Raw genomic sequence first — 13253 nt, 5'->3', positions numbered from 1 at the left:
GAGTTGTGGTGGTTCCAAACTTCTTCCATTTAAGAATGATGGAGGCCACTGTGTTCTTGGGACCTTCAACGCTGCAGACATTTTTTGGAACCCTTCCCCTCGACACAATCCTGTCTCAGAGCTCTACGGACAATTCCTTCAACCTCATGGCTTAGTTTTTGCTCTGACATGCAGTCAACTGTGGGACCTTATATAGACAGGTGTGTGCCTTTCCAAATCATGTCCAATCAATTGAATTTACCACAGGTTGACTTCAATCAAGTTGTAGAAACATCTCAAGGATGATCGATGGAAACAGGATGCACCCGAACTCAATTTCGAGTCTCATAGCAAAGGGACTGAATACTGATGTAAATAAGATGTTTTTTATTAATTTTTTTAATTTGCAAAAATTTCTAAAAACCTGTTTTCCCTTTGTCATTATGGGGTAGTGTTTAGATTGATGAGGAAAAACATTTAATCACTTTTAGAATAAGGCTCTAACATAACAAAATGTGGAAAAAGGGAAGCAGTCTGAATACTTTCTGAATGCACTTTGTGTCTATATCAGGTGATTTAAGTGTGAATGTGGGGTCACACCAGATGCATTCTTAAAAACAGGAAGAATAAAGAAAAAACACCCTATTCATTTATATCCTTTGAGTCTTAAAGGCAATGCAGAAAACATATAGGCAAAAACATAATACATCTCTTTTTTTTTTTACTTTTAAATAGTTATTCAACTCTTTCCTTGGACAACGGGTGAACCAGCAGAGATATTCAACTATTTCCTTGGACGACTGGGTTATTATAGAACACCACACAAAACATTCCATCATAGTACCAAACCACACCAACTATCAAAATAAAACTATTATAAAAGAAAACGGTTTGGTAAAAAAAAAAAAAAAACATCTCTGTAAGGCCTGATATGACACTGGTTTGAACAGTCACACATAGAGCATTTTGTGCTTTGAGTTTACAGCTATTCTACATTACATTCACTTCCTGTGCAGTACATGGATGGTACTACTGAGCTACACACAACTTTTCCAGGGACAAAACAGTTTCTCCCAGTACACAACCACTCACTTTATACAAAAACACACATTGTACAGACACAGATTATCTTTGTTAAATTAACCGCTCTTTTGAATTGAAAGAATCCCCCTTTTAATGCAACAAAGTCCACAGACATAACAGAATAATTGGCAGTGAGATTTGTTTATGTGGTTGGACGAGGCTACTGAGTTTGAGTGGCAGTTTCAGTCTTGGTCCCGCCTCTACAGGAAATAAAACTGGATAAAATCCTCTGTCATCAACCTGGAGATGTATGAAGACGCCCTGCTGATCTAAGGTCAGTTTGATTGTCTGATTGGTTGAGCTGTGCACCTCATTTCAACCATTGTGGATCAGACTGAACAGTAACAAGCCCTTGGAGCTGTCAGAAACAGACAGGAGAGGGAGGAGAGAGCCTCACTGGACCATGGAGATAACCGCTCATAGAGGCTGATATCTGGCCTGCCTACACTGAGATAAACCCCCCCCTTCTTTTGCTCTTCCTCCAGGTACTTATCTCGTAGATATCCCTTAATGCTCACCACATACGCTGCTGCTACAGTTTACTATCTGTTACTTCATTCCTAGTTATATGTACATATATACCTCAATTACCTCGTACCACTGCATATCGACTCGGCACTTGTACCCCTTGTATATAGCCAAGTTTTCTTTACTCATTGCGTATCTATTATTACGTGTTACACTTTTCTATTTTCTTTCTCTCTGCATTGTTGTGAAGGGCCCCTAAGCATTTCACCGTTAGTCCACACCTGTGACAAATACAATTTGATGCTATCCTTCCTCTCTCTCCCTCTCAGTGACTTTGATCCTTGTGAAGCTGCATTCTCTCCCTCTCCACCTCTAGTCTCTCCCTCTCTATCTGCAGTCGTCCAGACTCAAACTTAAAGAACTGCAGCCTCTCTTTCTCTAACTGCAATCTCTCCTTCTCCAGCCTCAGTCTCTCGCCCTCCAGATCTATCATAGAAAGCCAGGGTTTATTCCCCTTTCTCTCATTCTGTCCAGCCACAGCAGAGGAAGAGGTGGTGTTAGGGGTGGGGGTGGACGAGGAGGGAGGGCTTTGCTGGGGGGGAGCAGCGGCCCGTTCTGATTGGTTCATGAGCAACACCCGAAGTTGCTCTTTCTCCAGCTGCAATCGCTCTTTCTCCAGCTGCAACCTCGCTCTCTCCACATCCGATTGACTCAGTCTCTCCTTCTCCAGTAGGAGGCGCTCCCTCTCCACCGCTAGCCGCTCCGTTTCCACAGCCAGACGCTGCTTCTCAAGCTCCACACGCTGCTTCTCCAAGGCAACCAGAAGTCCCGCACTCTCATGATTGGCCAGTCCTAAGCCAGCAAAGCCCAGTCCACCCAGGCCGGTCAATGAGAGGTCCCGATTCATTGAGGCCGCCGCCCCCTTTGAGGCACTGAGCATTCCGAACTCATCAATGTGTGAAAAGACTTCAGGGGTGCGTCCATCGCGCTCGCCCATGTCAGGCAGGAGGGAGGGGAAACAATCTTCATCATCCTCTACCTCACCCTCTCCGCTATCACCCTCCAGCTGACAGATAGAGAGAGACAAAGACTCTGATCATTGACATACTGATTAATACAATACAAACATATTGACACGCAGACTAGTGATGCATGGGTCAGCTGTTTGTTAACCCACACCTGCCCGCAATTGCGAATAACCCATTCACCTCCCGACTATATGTGATAAAGTGAAAATCTGCGGGCCGCACCCGACCGTAACCCACAATATAGAAAATGTGCTGTACAGTCAGATGGCGGAATTCTTTTGTTGACAGGCCTTTTAGATAGTTTTTTAGGGGGTAGATCAGCTTTAATGTTGCAGATAGATTGTAGGCCTCCTGTAGCTCAGTTGGTAGAGCATGGCGCTTGCAACGCCAGGGTTGTGGGTTCGATTCCCACGGGGGGGCCAGTATGAAAAAAGTATGAAACAAATAAAAAAATTAAGGAAAATGTATGCACTCACTAACTGTACGTCGCTCTGGATAAGAGCGTCTGCTAAATGACTAAAATGTAATTGTAACTTCCATCAATGTAATTGTCTGCATCACTTCCAATCCCCCATATGGTTTTTTTCCCCCCTCGCGCACACACACACTTTTTAAAAATATATTTCCCTTTATTACTTTCCAACTCCACCACCCCTTCCCTAATTGGAGTAAACTAGTGAACAACAACGCTTAGGCCTCTACTTCCAGTTTATACATACTATATACATTTTATGGGCACAGTCAATTTTACAATAATTCTATTTTGTTTGTTTTTACTCCTGAACTTCCTCCACCCTCATCCTCTCCGATCATTTTCATGATGTCCATCCGGTTTGCTTCTATATGCCATATCTTTCTAACTGTGCTCTTTCCCAAAAGCTCCCAACATACAACCTATATACTTATTATGGACACAGTATGCTTACATTATTAGTTATCTTGTTATTAGTTGTGTTAGTTGTTATTAGTCCCAACTCCATTCAACACCACCCATCTATCTCTTAACACCATCCATATTGGATTTCTATTTGCCATATATTTTTCAACTGTACTGTGATGTTTTACAAAAGTTCTGAACCTTTCTATTCTCATTGTTTCTACAGATCGTAAATTGAAAATAAACATTTTTGCTAAAAGTATTATTATATTATTGATCGATTGACTATGACTTTTCAGATCACCCAGTAATGCTATCTGCAGGTAAATATTGCAATCCTTTAGCCATTCCTGGACCTGTGTCCAAAAACAAGCTACAAATGGACAGTCCCAAAACAAATGATCTAATGATTCTGTCTCTTCGTCGCAAAATCTGCAGAGCTGGGAAGATTGTATCCCCCATATAAATAACATTCTATTGGTAGCAAGAATTTTATATACTAATTTAAATAGAAAAAAAAAAAAGTTTTGAATCCAGCGTCGTTTGGCGTATCAGTTCATAAACACTATGCCATGGGATCGGTATGTAAAAAAATCTCTTCCCAACTATTTTGCAATCTATATGGGACGGCTGTCAATCCTTTGGTCCTTAAATGAAACTGGTATACTTTTTTATTTATCACAGTTTTCTTTAACCAATTATGTTCTTTAATGCAAGGCCGACAGACAAGTTCCTTACTTTTTCCCCCTTCCGCTTTCCGCTTCCATTTTTGCGGTAATGCTGCAATTATTTGGTTGTAATTTTGGGTAGAGCAGACATTTCCATATGTTTTTGTTAGCTGCATGTGCGACATAACTCCACCAGTCCTACCGATGATATCATTTACGAAGATTAAACCTTTTTTAAACATTCTGTCAAAAAATAAAGGTTTTTTGTCAATTAGTATATTTGAATTTAACCACAATATTTGTTGCATTATTTGTTCTGTCGTTTCTGGAGGATTAAATTGAAATTGCAACCAACTTTCTATGGCTTGTTTTAGAAATAGTGATATTTGGGAGATGATTTCCTTTTCAAATAACTTAAAGTGAGAGGTTGTAATCTGAATAAAGGGAAAAAGGCCATTCTTGAACATTGGGTGAGACAATCTTACTAATTTGCTAGAGAACCAGTTCGGATTTAAGTATAACTTTTGTATGACTGAAGCTTTTAGTGATAGGTCTAATGCTTTAATATTTGATAATTTCTGTCCTCCGAATTCATATTATAAATAGGCCCGTTTAATTTTGTCTGGCTTGCCGTTCCAAATAAAATTGAATATTTTTCTCATATAATTTTAAAAAACTGTTCGCTAAGCGTAGGCAAGACCATAAGCAAATAGGTAAACTGGGATAATACTAAAGAGTTAAATAAGGGTGATTTTTCCACAAATTGACAGGTATTTACCTTTCCATGGTAGCAAGATCTTATCTATTTTTGCTAACTTTCTATTAAAATTTATTGGAGTGAGATCATTTATTTCATTTGGGATATTTATTCTGAGTATACCCACATCACCATCAGACCATTTTTATTGGTAAACTACATGGTACTGTAAAATTTTTATTTTTTTGTGATCCAATACATAATATAGTACATTTATCATAATTTGGTTGTAATCCAGAGGGGTTAGAAAATGTATCTAGATCCTCTATGAGGCTGTGGAGGGATTCTAGTTGTGGATTTAAAAGAAAACATGAATCATCAGCATACAATGACACCTTTGTTTTTAAGCCCTGGATTTCTAATCCCTTGATATTATTGTTGGATCTGATTTTAATAGCCAACGTCTCGATGGCCATAATTAATAGATATGCCGATAGTGGACAACCTTGTTTCACTCCTCTTGACAGTTTAAAACTTTCTGAGAAATAGCCATTATTTACTATTTTACACCTAGGGTTACTATACATGATTTTAACCCATTTTATAAGACATTCTCCAAATTTGAAATGCTCCAGGCATTTATATATAAACCCCAGTCGTACTTTATCAAATGCCTTTTCGAAGTCTGCCATGAATACCAGGCCTGGTTTCCCAGATTTTTCATAGCGTTCTTTTGTTTCCAGTACTTGTCTTATATTATCTCCAATGTATCTTCCATGTAAAAAACCTGTCTGATTAGAATGAATAATGTCCGACAATACCTTTTTAATTCTATGCGCTATACATTTTGCATCACCACACTGAAGTGTAAGGGGCCAACAATTTTTTTAATGGACTCGATCTTTATATTTTCCACTTCTATCCTGTTTCAGTAATAATTAAATCAACCTTATTCTTGAGTGTCTGATAACCTACCATTTACATAGGAGTGGTTACAACATGCTAATAACGGTCCTCTGAGTATATCAAAAAAAGGTTTGGTATACCTTGACTGGTATGCCATCCAACCCTGGAGTTTTCCCAGACATAAAGTCTTTAATTGCATCCAGAAGTTCCTCCTCTGTAATTTCACCTTCACATGAGTCTTTCTGTATGGCTGTTAATTTTACATTATCAATAGAAAAAAAATCTCTACAATGAGCTTCAGTTAGAGGAGATGAGGCGACTGAAACGAAAACATATGCTTAAAGTACTTTGTTTCCTCCTTCAAAATATAATTTGGTGAATCATGGGTGACTCCTTCATTTGTAACCAGTTTCAGTTAATTATTTATGGTAGCATTCCTATGTTGAAGATTAAAAACGAATTTGGTGCATTTTTCCCCATATTCCATCCAGTTTGCTTTATTTTTTATAATATATTACACTTGATCTTTCTTGAATAAGTTTCTCCATTTCTTTTTGTTTTTCCTCTAATTTATTCTGAGCCTCTATGTTACAGTTTTTATTGCTATCTATCTGTTCTGTTAGACCTTCTATTTCCTTTGTTAGTATGGACTCTTTTGACCTAAATTGCTTTTGTTTTCCCATGTGGAAATTCAGTAAGAGTAATGTATATGCCAATTATATGATGGTCCGACCGCATTCTGTCCCCTATCAACACTTTTTAAACTTTTGGTGCCAACGAGAATGACATAAGAAAGAAGTCAAGACGACTAGCTTGATTGAGTCTCCGCCATATATATATTACACACTAGATCAGGATATTTAAGCCTCCATATATCTACTAGTTCTAATGCATCCATGACATTCACGATTTCCTTTAGAGCATAAGGGTGATTGTTTGTAGTGTGATTTCCTTTATGGTCCATTGAGCTATTTAAAACGGTATTATATTCTCCCACCATAATAATAGAGTCTTGAATTGCTTCCAGGGTTGATAATTTATATTGTCAAAGAAGTGTGGATCATCATTATTTGGTCCGTAAAGGTTAATGAGCCATATCTGTTTATGGTCCAATAACATATTTAAAATAATCCACATACATTTGCACATTCGGATCGAAATTACTGTTAATTAATATCATCACCACTTTTGAGTTTCTTTGCCCATGGGAGAAGTATATTTCGCCCCCCCATTCCTTTTTCCACGCAACTTCATCTAGAATTGTTGAATGAGTTTCCTGTAAACAATAGATATTATATTCCTTCTCTTTGAACCATGTAAATATTGTTCTTCTTTCGTTATTTGCTAAGCCATTACAATTATAACTGGCTATACTTATTTCACCATGTACCATAATGAGATACAAGTTTCAAATCTATTTATCATTATATACGTTTGTAAATTTACCAATAAAAAATACCATAGTGATTGAGTGTCCATATACAGTGGGGAAAAAAAGTATTTAGTCAGCCACCAATTGTGCAAGTTCTCCCACTTAAAAAGATGAGAGAGGCCTGTAATTTTCATCATAGGTACACATCAACTATGACAGACAAATTGAGAATTTTTTTCCAGAAAATCACATTGTAGGATTTTTTAATGAATTTATTTGCAAATTATGGTGGAAAATAAGTATTTGGTCACCTAGAAACAAGCAAGATTTCTGGCTCTCACAGACCTGTAACTTCTTCTTTAAGAGGCTCCTCTGTCCTCCACTCGTAACCTGTATTAATGGCACCTGTTTGAACTTGTTATCAGTATAAAAGACACCTGTCCACAACCTCAAACAGTCACACTCCAAACTCCACTATGGCCAAGACCAAAGAGCTGTCAAAGGACACCAGAAACAAAATTGTAGACCTGCACCAGGCTGGGAAGACTGAATCTGCAATAGGTAAGCAGCTTGGTTTGAAGAAATAAACTGTGGGAGCAATTATTAGGAAATGGAAGACATACAAGACCACTGATAATCTCCCTCTATCTGGGGCTCCACGCAAGATCTCACCCCGTGGGGTCAAAATGATCACAAGAACGGTGAGCAAAAATCCCAGAACCACACGGGGGGACCTAGTGAATGACCTGCAGAGAGCTGGGACCAAAGTAACAAAGCCTACCATCAGTAACACACTACGCCGCCAGGGACTCAAATCCTGCAGTGCAAGACGTGTCCCCCCTGCTTAAGCCAGTACATGTCCAGGCCCGTCTGAAGTTTGCTAGAGTGCATTTGGATGATCCAGAAGAGGATTGGGAGAATGTCATATGGTCAGATGAAACCAAAATAGAACTTTTTGGTAAAAACTCAACTCGTCGTGTTTGGAGGACAAAGAATGCTGAGTTGCATCCAAAGAACACCATACCTACTGTGAAGCATGGGGTTGGAAACATCATGCTTTGGGGCTGTTTTTCTGCAAAGGGACCAGGACGACTGATCCGTGTAAAGGAAAGAATGAATGGGGCCATGTATCGTGAGATTTTGAGTGAAAACCTCCTTCCATCAGCAAGGGCATTGAAGATGAAACGTGGCTGGGTCTTTCAGCATGACAATGATCCCAAACACACCGCCCGGGCAACGAAGGAGTGGCTTCGTAAGAAGCATTTCAAGGTCCTGGAGTGGCCTAGCCAGTCTCCAGATCTCAACCCCATAGAAAATCTTTGGAGGGAGTTGAAAGTCCGTGTTGCCCAGCGACAGCCCCAAAACATCACTGCTCTAGAGGAGATCTGCATGGAGGAATGGGCCAAAATACCAGCAACAGTGTGTGAAGACTTACAGAAAACGTTTGACCTGTGTCATTGCCAACAAAGGGTATATAACAAAGTATTGAGAAACTTTTGTTATTGACCAAATACTTATTTTCCACCATAATTTGCAAATAAATTCATTAAAAATCCTACAATGTGATTTTCTGGAATTTTTTTTCTCATTTTGTCTGTCATAGTTGACGTGTACCTATGATGAAAATTACAGGCCTCTCTCATCTTTTTAAGTGGGAGAACTTGCACAATTGATGGCTGACTAAATACTTTTTTTCCCCACTGTAGCTGTACCATGATATTTGCATTGCTACTAAGTAACCCTCCATTTGTTCTCCACTAATTCCCCCGCTAAAGTCCCTCCCCATCCCAAATTGGGCCGTCATCCCAGTGATCGGCATCCAACCCCCATCCCTCCGGATCCCTAGGGCCCCTAACATCCTTACCCCCTTGCAACAGATGTGGGATAAACACACACGCACACTCTAACACAATCAACCATAAAATCAGATGCTCAACAGTTGTTACATCCCAGAGCCCAACTCAAGAAAGGACCTGATTTACAAATGCATACATGAATGCATATACAGTTACAGCTGTTTGAGAAAGCATGCAAGATTGAGCAAAAATGGACAACAATGTGAGATTTGATTAATCTATTTAATCTATGTCAAGTCCTAGGTGATGGAGATCAGATCCACCCTCTAGGCCTATGTTTTCGCTTAAAATGTATGACATTTTGGTAGGCAATTTGTTAGTCAATAATTAGATACTTGCAGCTTCTCTTCGGTCACTGCTTGTTACCCTAGAAGACTAAATAAACCATTGATCACCAGAATAATGTCATAACTCTATAGAATGAATGCTTCTATCTAGTTGACGTCGGTAAAGTTTGTTTTCTCTTTACTCTTTCATCTCTGCTTCCCTCAAGCAGCAAAGACGTTTAGGGACTGGGAGAAAACGCTCTATAAAAAAAAAAAAAAGAAGAAAACTGAAAAGATTCTCCATGCAAGATTTCCAAATGACATCAGTTTGACCGGTTTTAAGGAAATTAATAGCTTTTAAAAATGACCCAACATATTTTTGATAAGATTTCAGTTCGGCTTGGATGCATATTTTAAGTGGTTGAAATACTATCAGCTTTTAAGGTGCAGCACCCCCACCTTTACAGACAGTCCCTAACCTCGCATTCACTCGCTCAAGATGCTGAAATAAATCAATGATATTTCTCCACTCCTGTTCCGGAGTCAAAATTCAGTGTATAATTTTACTGCAAGAAATGCTTAATTCTGCTGGAGTTAATATTACATTAGGCTATATGAGTTGTAGACCGACAGTCAGTGTCCAGATTTCAGTGAGGCTACTATTCCATTTAACCCATCTGAACAGTACAGTTCACTTGATGTGCCATTTTGAAGTCCCCGTCTTGTGACTGTCGAATTTGTATAGCGACCACAATCACACATAACATAGGGACCTGCCATCATCCTCTTTTACCACTTCAGCAAATCTTTAAAATGTGAAGTGTCCTCCCTTCTATTTTTTTAACTCTCCATTTCGCAGCTTTTCCTCTTATTTAATTAAACTCAGACATTGTCTTTTTTGCCCCAGTGGATCGATGTAAACTTTTTCTGCCCAAGTTCCCAAAAGCATTTGGCAGTTGGTGTGTATTCGGCTTCCTACAGTTAGACCCTATAGCTTAGGCTACACACTAACGCCAGATAAAAATAATTTAACAAAAACCTCAATGGATATGGATTGCACAAGAATTCTACAATTATGGATTTTCTTATGCATCGTGTTCCCTTTATTCAACCCACAAATCAATAACGCGCACACAAACACAGAGATCCTCACCCTGTATCCATTGGCCTCCTCCTCCTCCTCCATCTTAACCCCCGTGGACATTGAGTGTCCGCTGGGCTCTCCAAGATCTGCCAGGTCCTGCCAGTCGCACTGGGACTCCTTGGGAAAGCCAGAGAGGTCGAGCGACTGGTCCCCTGAGCCCAGTGAGGCGTCGTGTTCAGGGGAGGAGGGATCATACTCTGCCTTGAGCCCTGTGGAAAGAGACCGCTCAGCACGGAGCTGGTTCCTCTTCATTAGCGACCGCCAGTCCAGGTAACGCCGCTTCACCTGGAACCACACACAACCATTACAATGAGTGGTGATGTCACAACTCAAGATTCTTCAGGAAGTATAGTTAAATCAGCACTGGGAAGTGAGAGCCCAATGGAACTCCTTCCAGTGAATGGGGCTGAATTAAACTATTGAAATGCGGCCCTTGTATGTAGGATACTTCCTGAGCTCTTTTCAGTGTTGTGTTCGAGGCCACCTAAAGCGAGGACAAATAGAGAGCCACTACAAATTATCACTAACCCAAACAGGTGTATAATAAATAAAACTACAAAATATGTTACAACTTCCCCTGGTCTCCCCTTACTAATAGTGAGCTTGCAACTTTCAAACAATTACCCCCACTCTTCCCTCCCAGCGAATCAAGGAAACTCTGTAACAAAGTTTGAGGATATTTTTCAACCAAAGTAAAGGGACAGTATACGATCAAAGTAGGAAGCCCAATTTCAATAGGCGATAAGATATGAATGTGTCATGAAAGCAGTGTGGATATTTGGGCTTGCGAAGCAGTTTTATGCGCTGACAATGGGCTGATAATTATGAGTTTTTTACGCCGCTGGTATCGGGAAGAAATTACGAGTCCTCATTGTCCGAGACCAAGTCAAGACAGAGTACAAAAGTATCCGACACGAGACACTCAATATGTGGCCTAGAGACCGGACTCGAGACCGGACTCTCTTTCAGAACATAATTTGTCACTATGGAAGTCCCCTCCACACACACACACACACACACACACACCTCTGAAGCTGTGCGTAGTTCGCCCTCTCCCAGTGCGTTGACGCCTCCTGCTACCTCCTCCCAGGCTCGTCTCTTCAGTTCGTTGATGGCGGTGTTCTGCTGGCGGGAGAACAGCACGTCTCGTCTCTTGTGGATCTCCCGGATCAGCGTCTGCGTCTCACGAACGCTGTAGTTACTCTTCCTCTTCCTCTTCAGCTGTTTCATCTGCAGGAAATCCAGCCTGGCGGTCAGGAGGGGCGCGCACGCAGACGGAGAGCGAGACAGATCAAGGAGGGATGGCGAGAGGGATGGAGAGACAGAAGTCTTACAGAGGGACTCTGAAAGGGAGAGGGACATAATTGGGCAGAGGCATAGAGAAGTGTGAAAGAGGGAGAGCGGGATGGATGAAGGGGGGGGGAGAGATACAGAGAGAAGGGGGGAGAGAGCAGTCAGGCCAGCTTGGACTTCAAGAAGTGAGTGTTGTAGATCGCTGGATGAAGGACTGCTGTTGAGAAGAATCCCACTGTCCTGCCTCAGGTGACACACTCCCTTAGTTCACTCAAAGGCCAAAGGTCACACAGCACAGGTAAGTGCTAAAGCAGGTGTGTCCTCAGGCAACCAGAGCACCAGGACAGGGCTCAGCTTCCTCCTGAAAGACAAACAGGAGCAGAGCGCAACCAAAGAGTGATTATTTGATTCAAAATGGTGGTAAACTTATCTTCAATAAAACTCTAAATGGGTCTGTTCTGTATCTTGATCTGTCACAGGACTAGTGCATGCTTTGACAGACCAAAGACTTCATGTAAGAAGACTGCTGTATATTGACCTTATGAGTATCGCAAAAACAAAGATTTATTTGCAGGCAACCATAATTTCAAACCATGCCACAATCATGTTGTTTTTCATTTATTTGAGCCCACGATTGACGATGGGGGAACAGCTAGTTATCATATCTGTCTCTCTATTTTCTGAAGTGAGACGGGGGATCAGCTAGTTTGGTAACGTAGCCTAATTGGCGTTGTTTGTTGAACCGTTACTTTAGCTAGCTAGCACACCAGCACCGTAAAAACTCAAACCCCCACAGATCCTTTTTATTGAACCGAAATGGCCACGCTCTCCTACGTAATGTAATGCTATTTATGATCATCGTAAAATAACTCACTTATCAATTGTAGAGAATAAATCAGATGCTCATCAACGCCAAAATCTGAATCGGAAAGACACCTTTAGGCGACGCAACGTAAACATCCTTCCCATTGGTCCATCTTCTTCTTCTTCTGTGGGTTTTATGGCGGACTACATCCAAAAGTTGTATTGCCGCCACCAACTGGACGGTTTTAAACCACAAAATATATCAAATAAAAAATAAATCCATACTTACTAGTGCTACTAACTTACTCCACCCTAATAAAAATAGTACATTGCCAAAACAAACAAAAACTCCAACTTCTTCCTTTTAGTTCTCCACATCTCCCTTCTCAGGCTCTACGACCTGATAGAGTGATACGGCTTTTGCCAATATTCCATGTAACAAAAGAAAATCCATACATAATAGGGAAACTAACTAAATCCACCCGAATAAAATAGTACATTGACAAAACAAAACTCCCATTTCTTCCTTTTAAATCTCCATATCTCCCTGCTCAGTCTCTAGGGCCTGAGATTGTAGTACGGCTTTTGACAATATTCCATAACTCTTTTGCAGAGAAATCTTGCAGCCCCAGGAACCGTTCCGCCTCAACCACAATGATTTCTATCTTCCTGGACCTTTTCTCCACCTTGGCAGTGGTATTAATCACCATTTAAAATATCAGGATCATCTTGCTGCAACCCCTGCAGCATTGAAGGCCTATCCACCACCATGGACCCTTCAGGAGCACCATTCAAACCCTCAACCCTTTTAA

General features: G+C 40.6%; 1 protein-coding gene across 1 annotated transcript; it reads right to left on the bottom strand.

Annotated features, from left to right (window-relative positions):
• Positions 1–465: 465 nt before the first annotated feature.
• LOC121567798 (myb/SANT-like DNA-binding domain-containing protein 4) lies at positions 466–12599 on the bottom strand. The gene is made up of 4 exons (XM_041878086.2): positions 12512–12599; positions 11371–11998; positions 10354–10629; positions 466–2596 (listed from the first exon to the last, which is right to left on the bottom strand). The coding sequence occupies exons 2-4, from the start codon at positions 11704–11706 to the stop codon at positions 1856–1858; spliced, it is 1353 nt and encodes a 450-aa protein (XP_041734020.2). The 5' UTR covers positions 11707–11998; positions 12512–12599; the 3' UTR covers positions 466–1855.
• Between the last annotated feature and the right edge of the window lie 654 nt (positions 12600–13253).

This window comes from Coregonus clupeaformis, unplaced genomic scaffold (genome assembly GCF_020615455.1).
Source record: "Coregonus clupeaformis isolate EN_2021a unplaced genomic scaffold, ASM2061545v1 scaf0052, whole genome shotgun sequence".
In the NCBI taxonomy this organism is placed as follows: Eukaryota; Metazoa; Chordata; class Actinopteri; order Salmoniformes; family Salmonidae; genus Coregonus; species Coregonus clupeaformis.
Note: the sequence above shows the minus strand (reverse complement) of the source record. Positions and strands in the feature narration are given on the sequence as shown.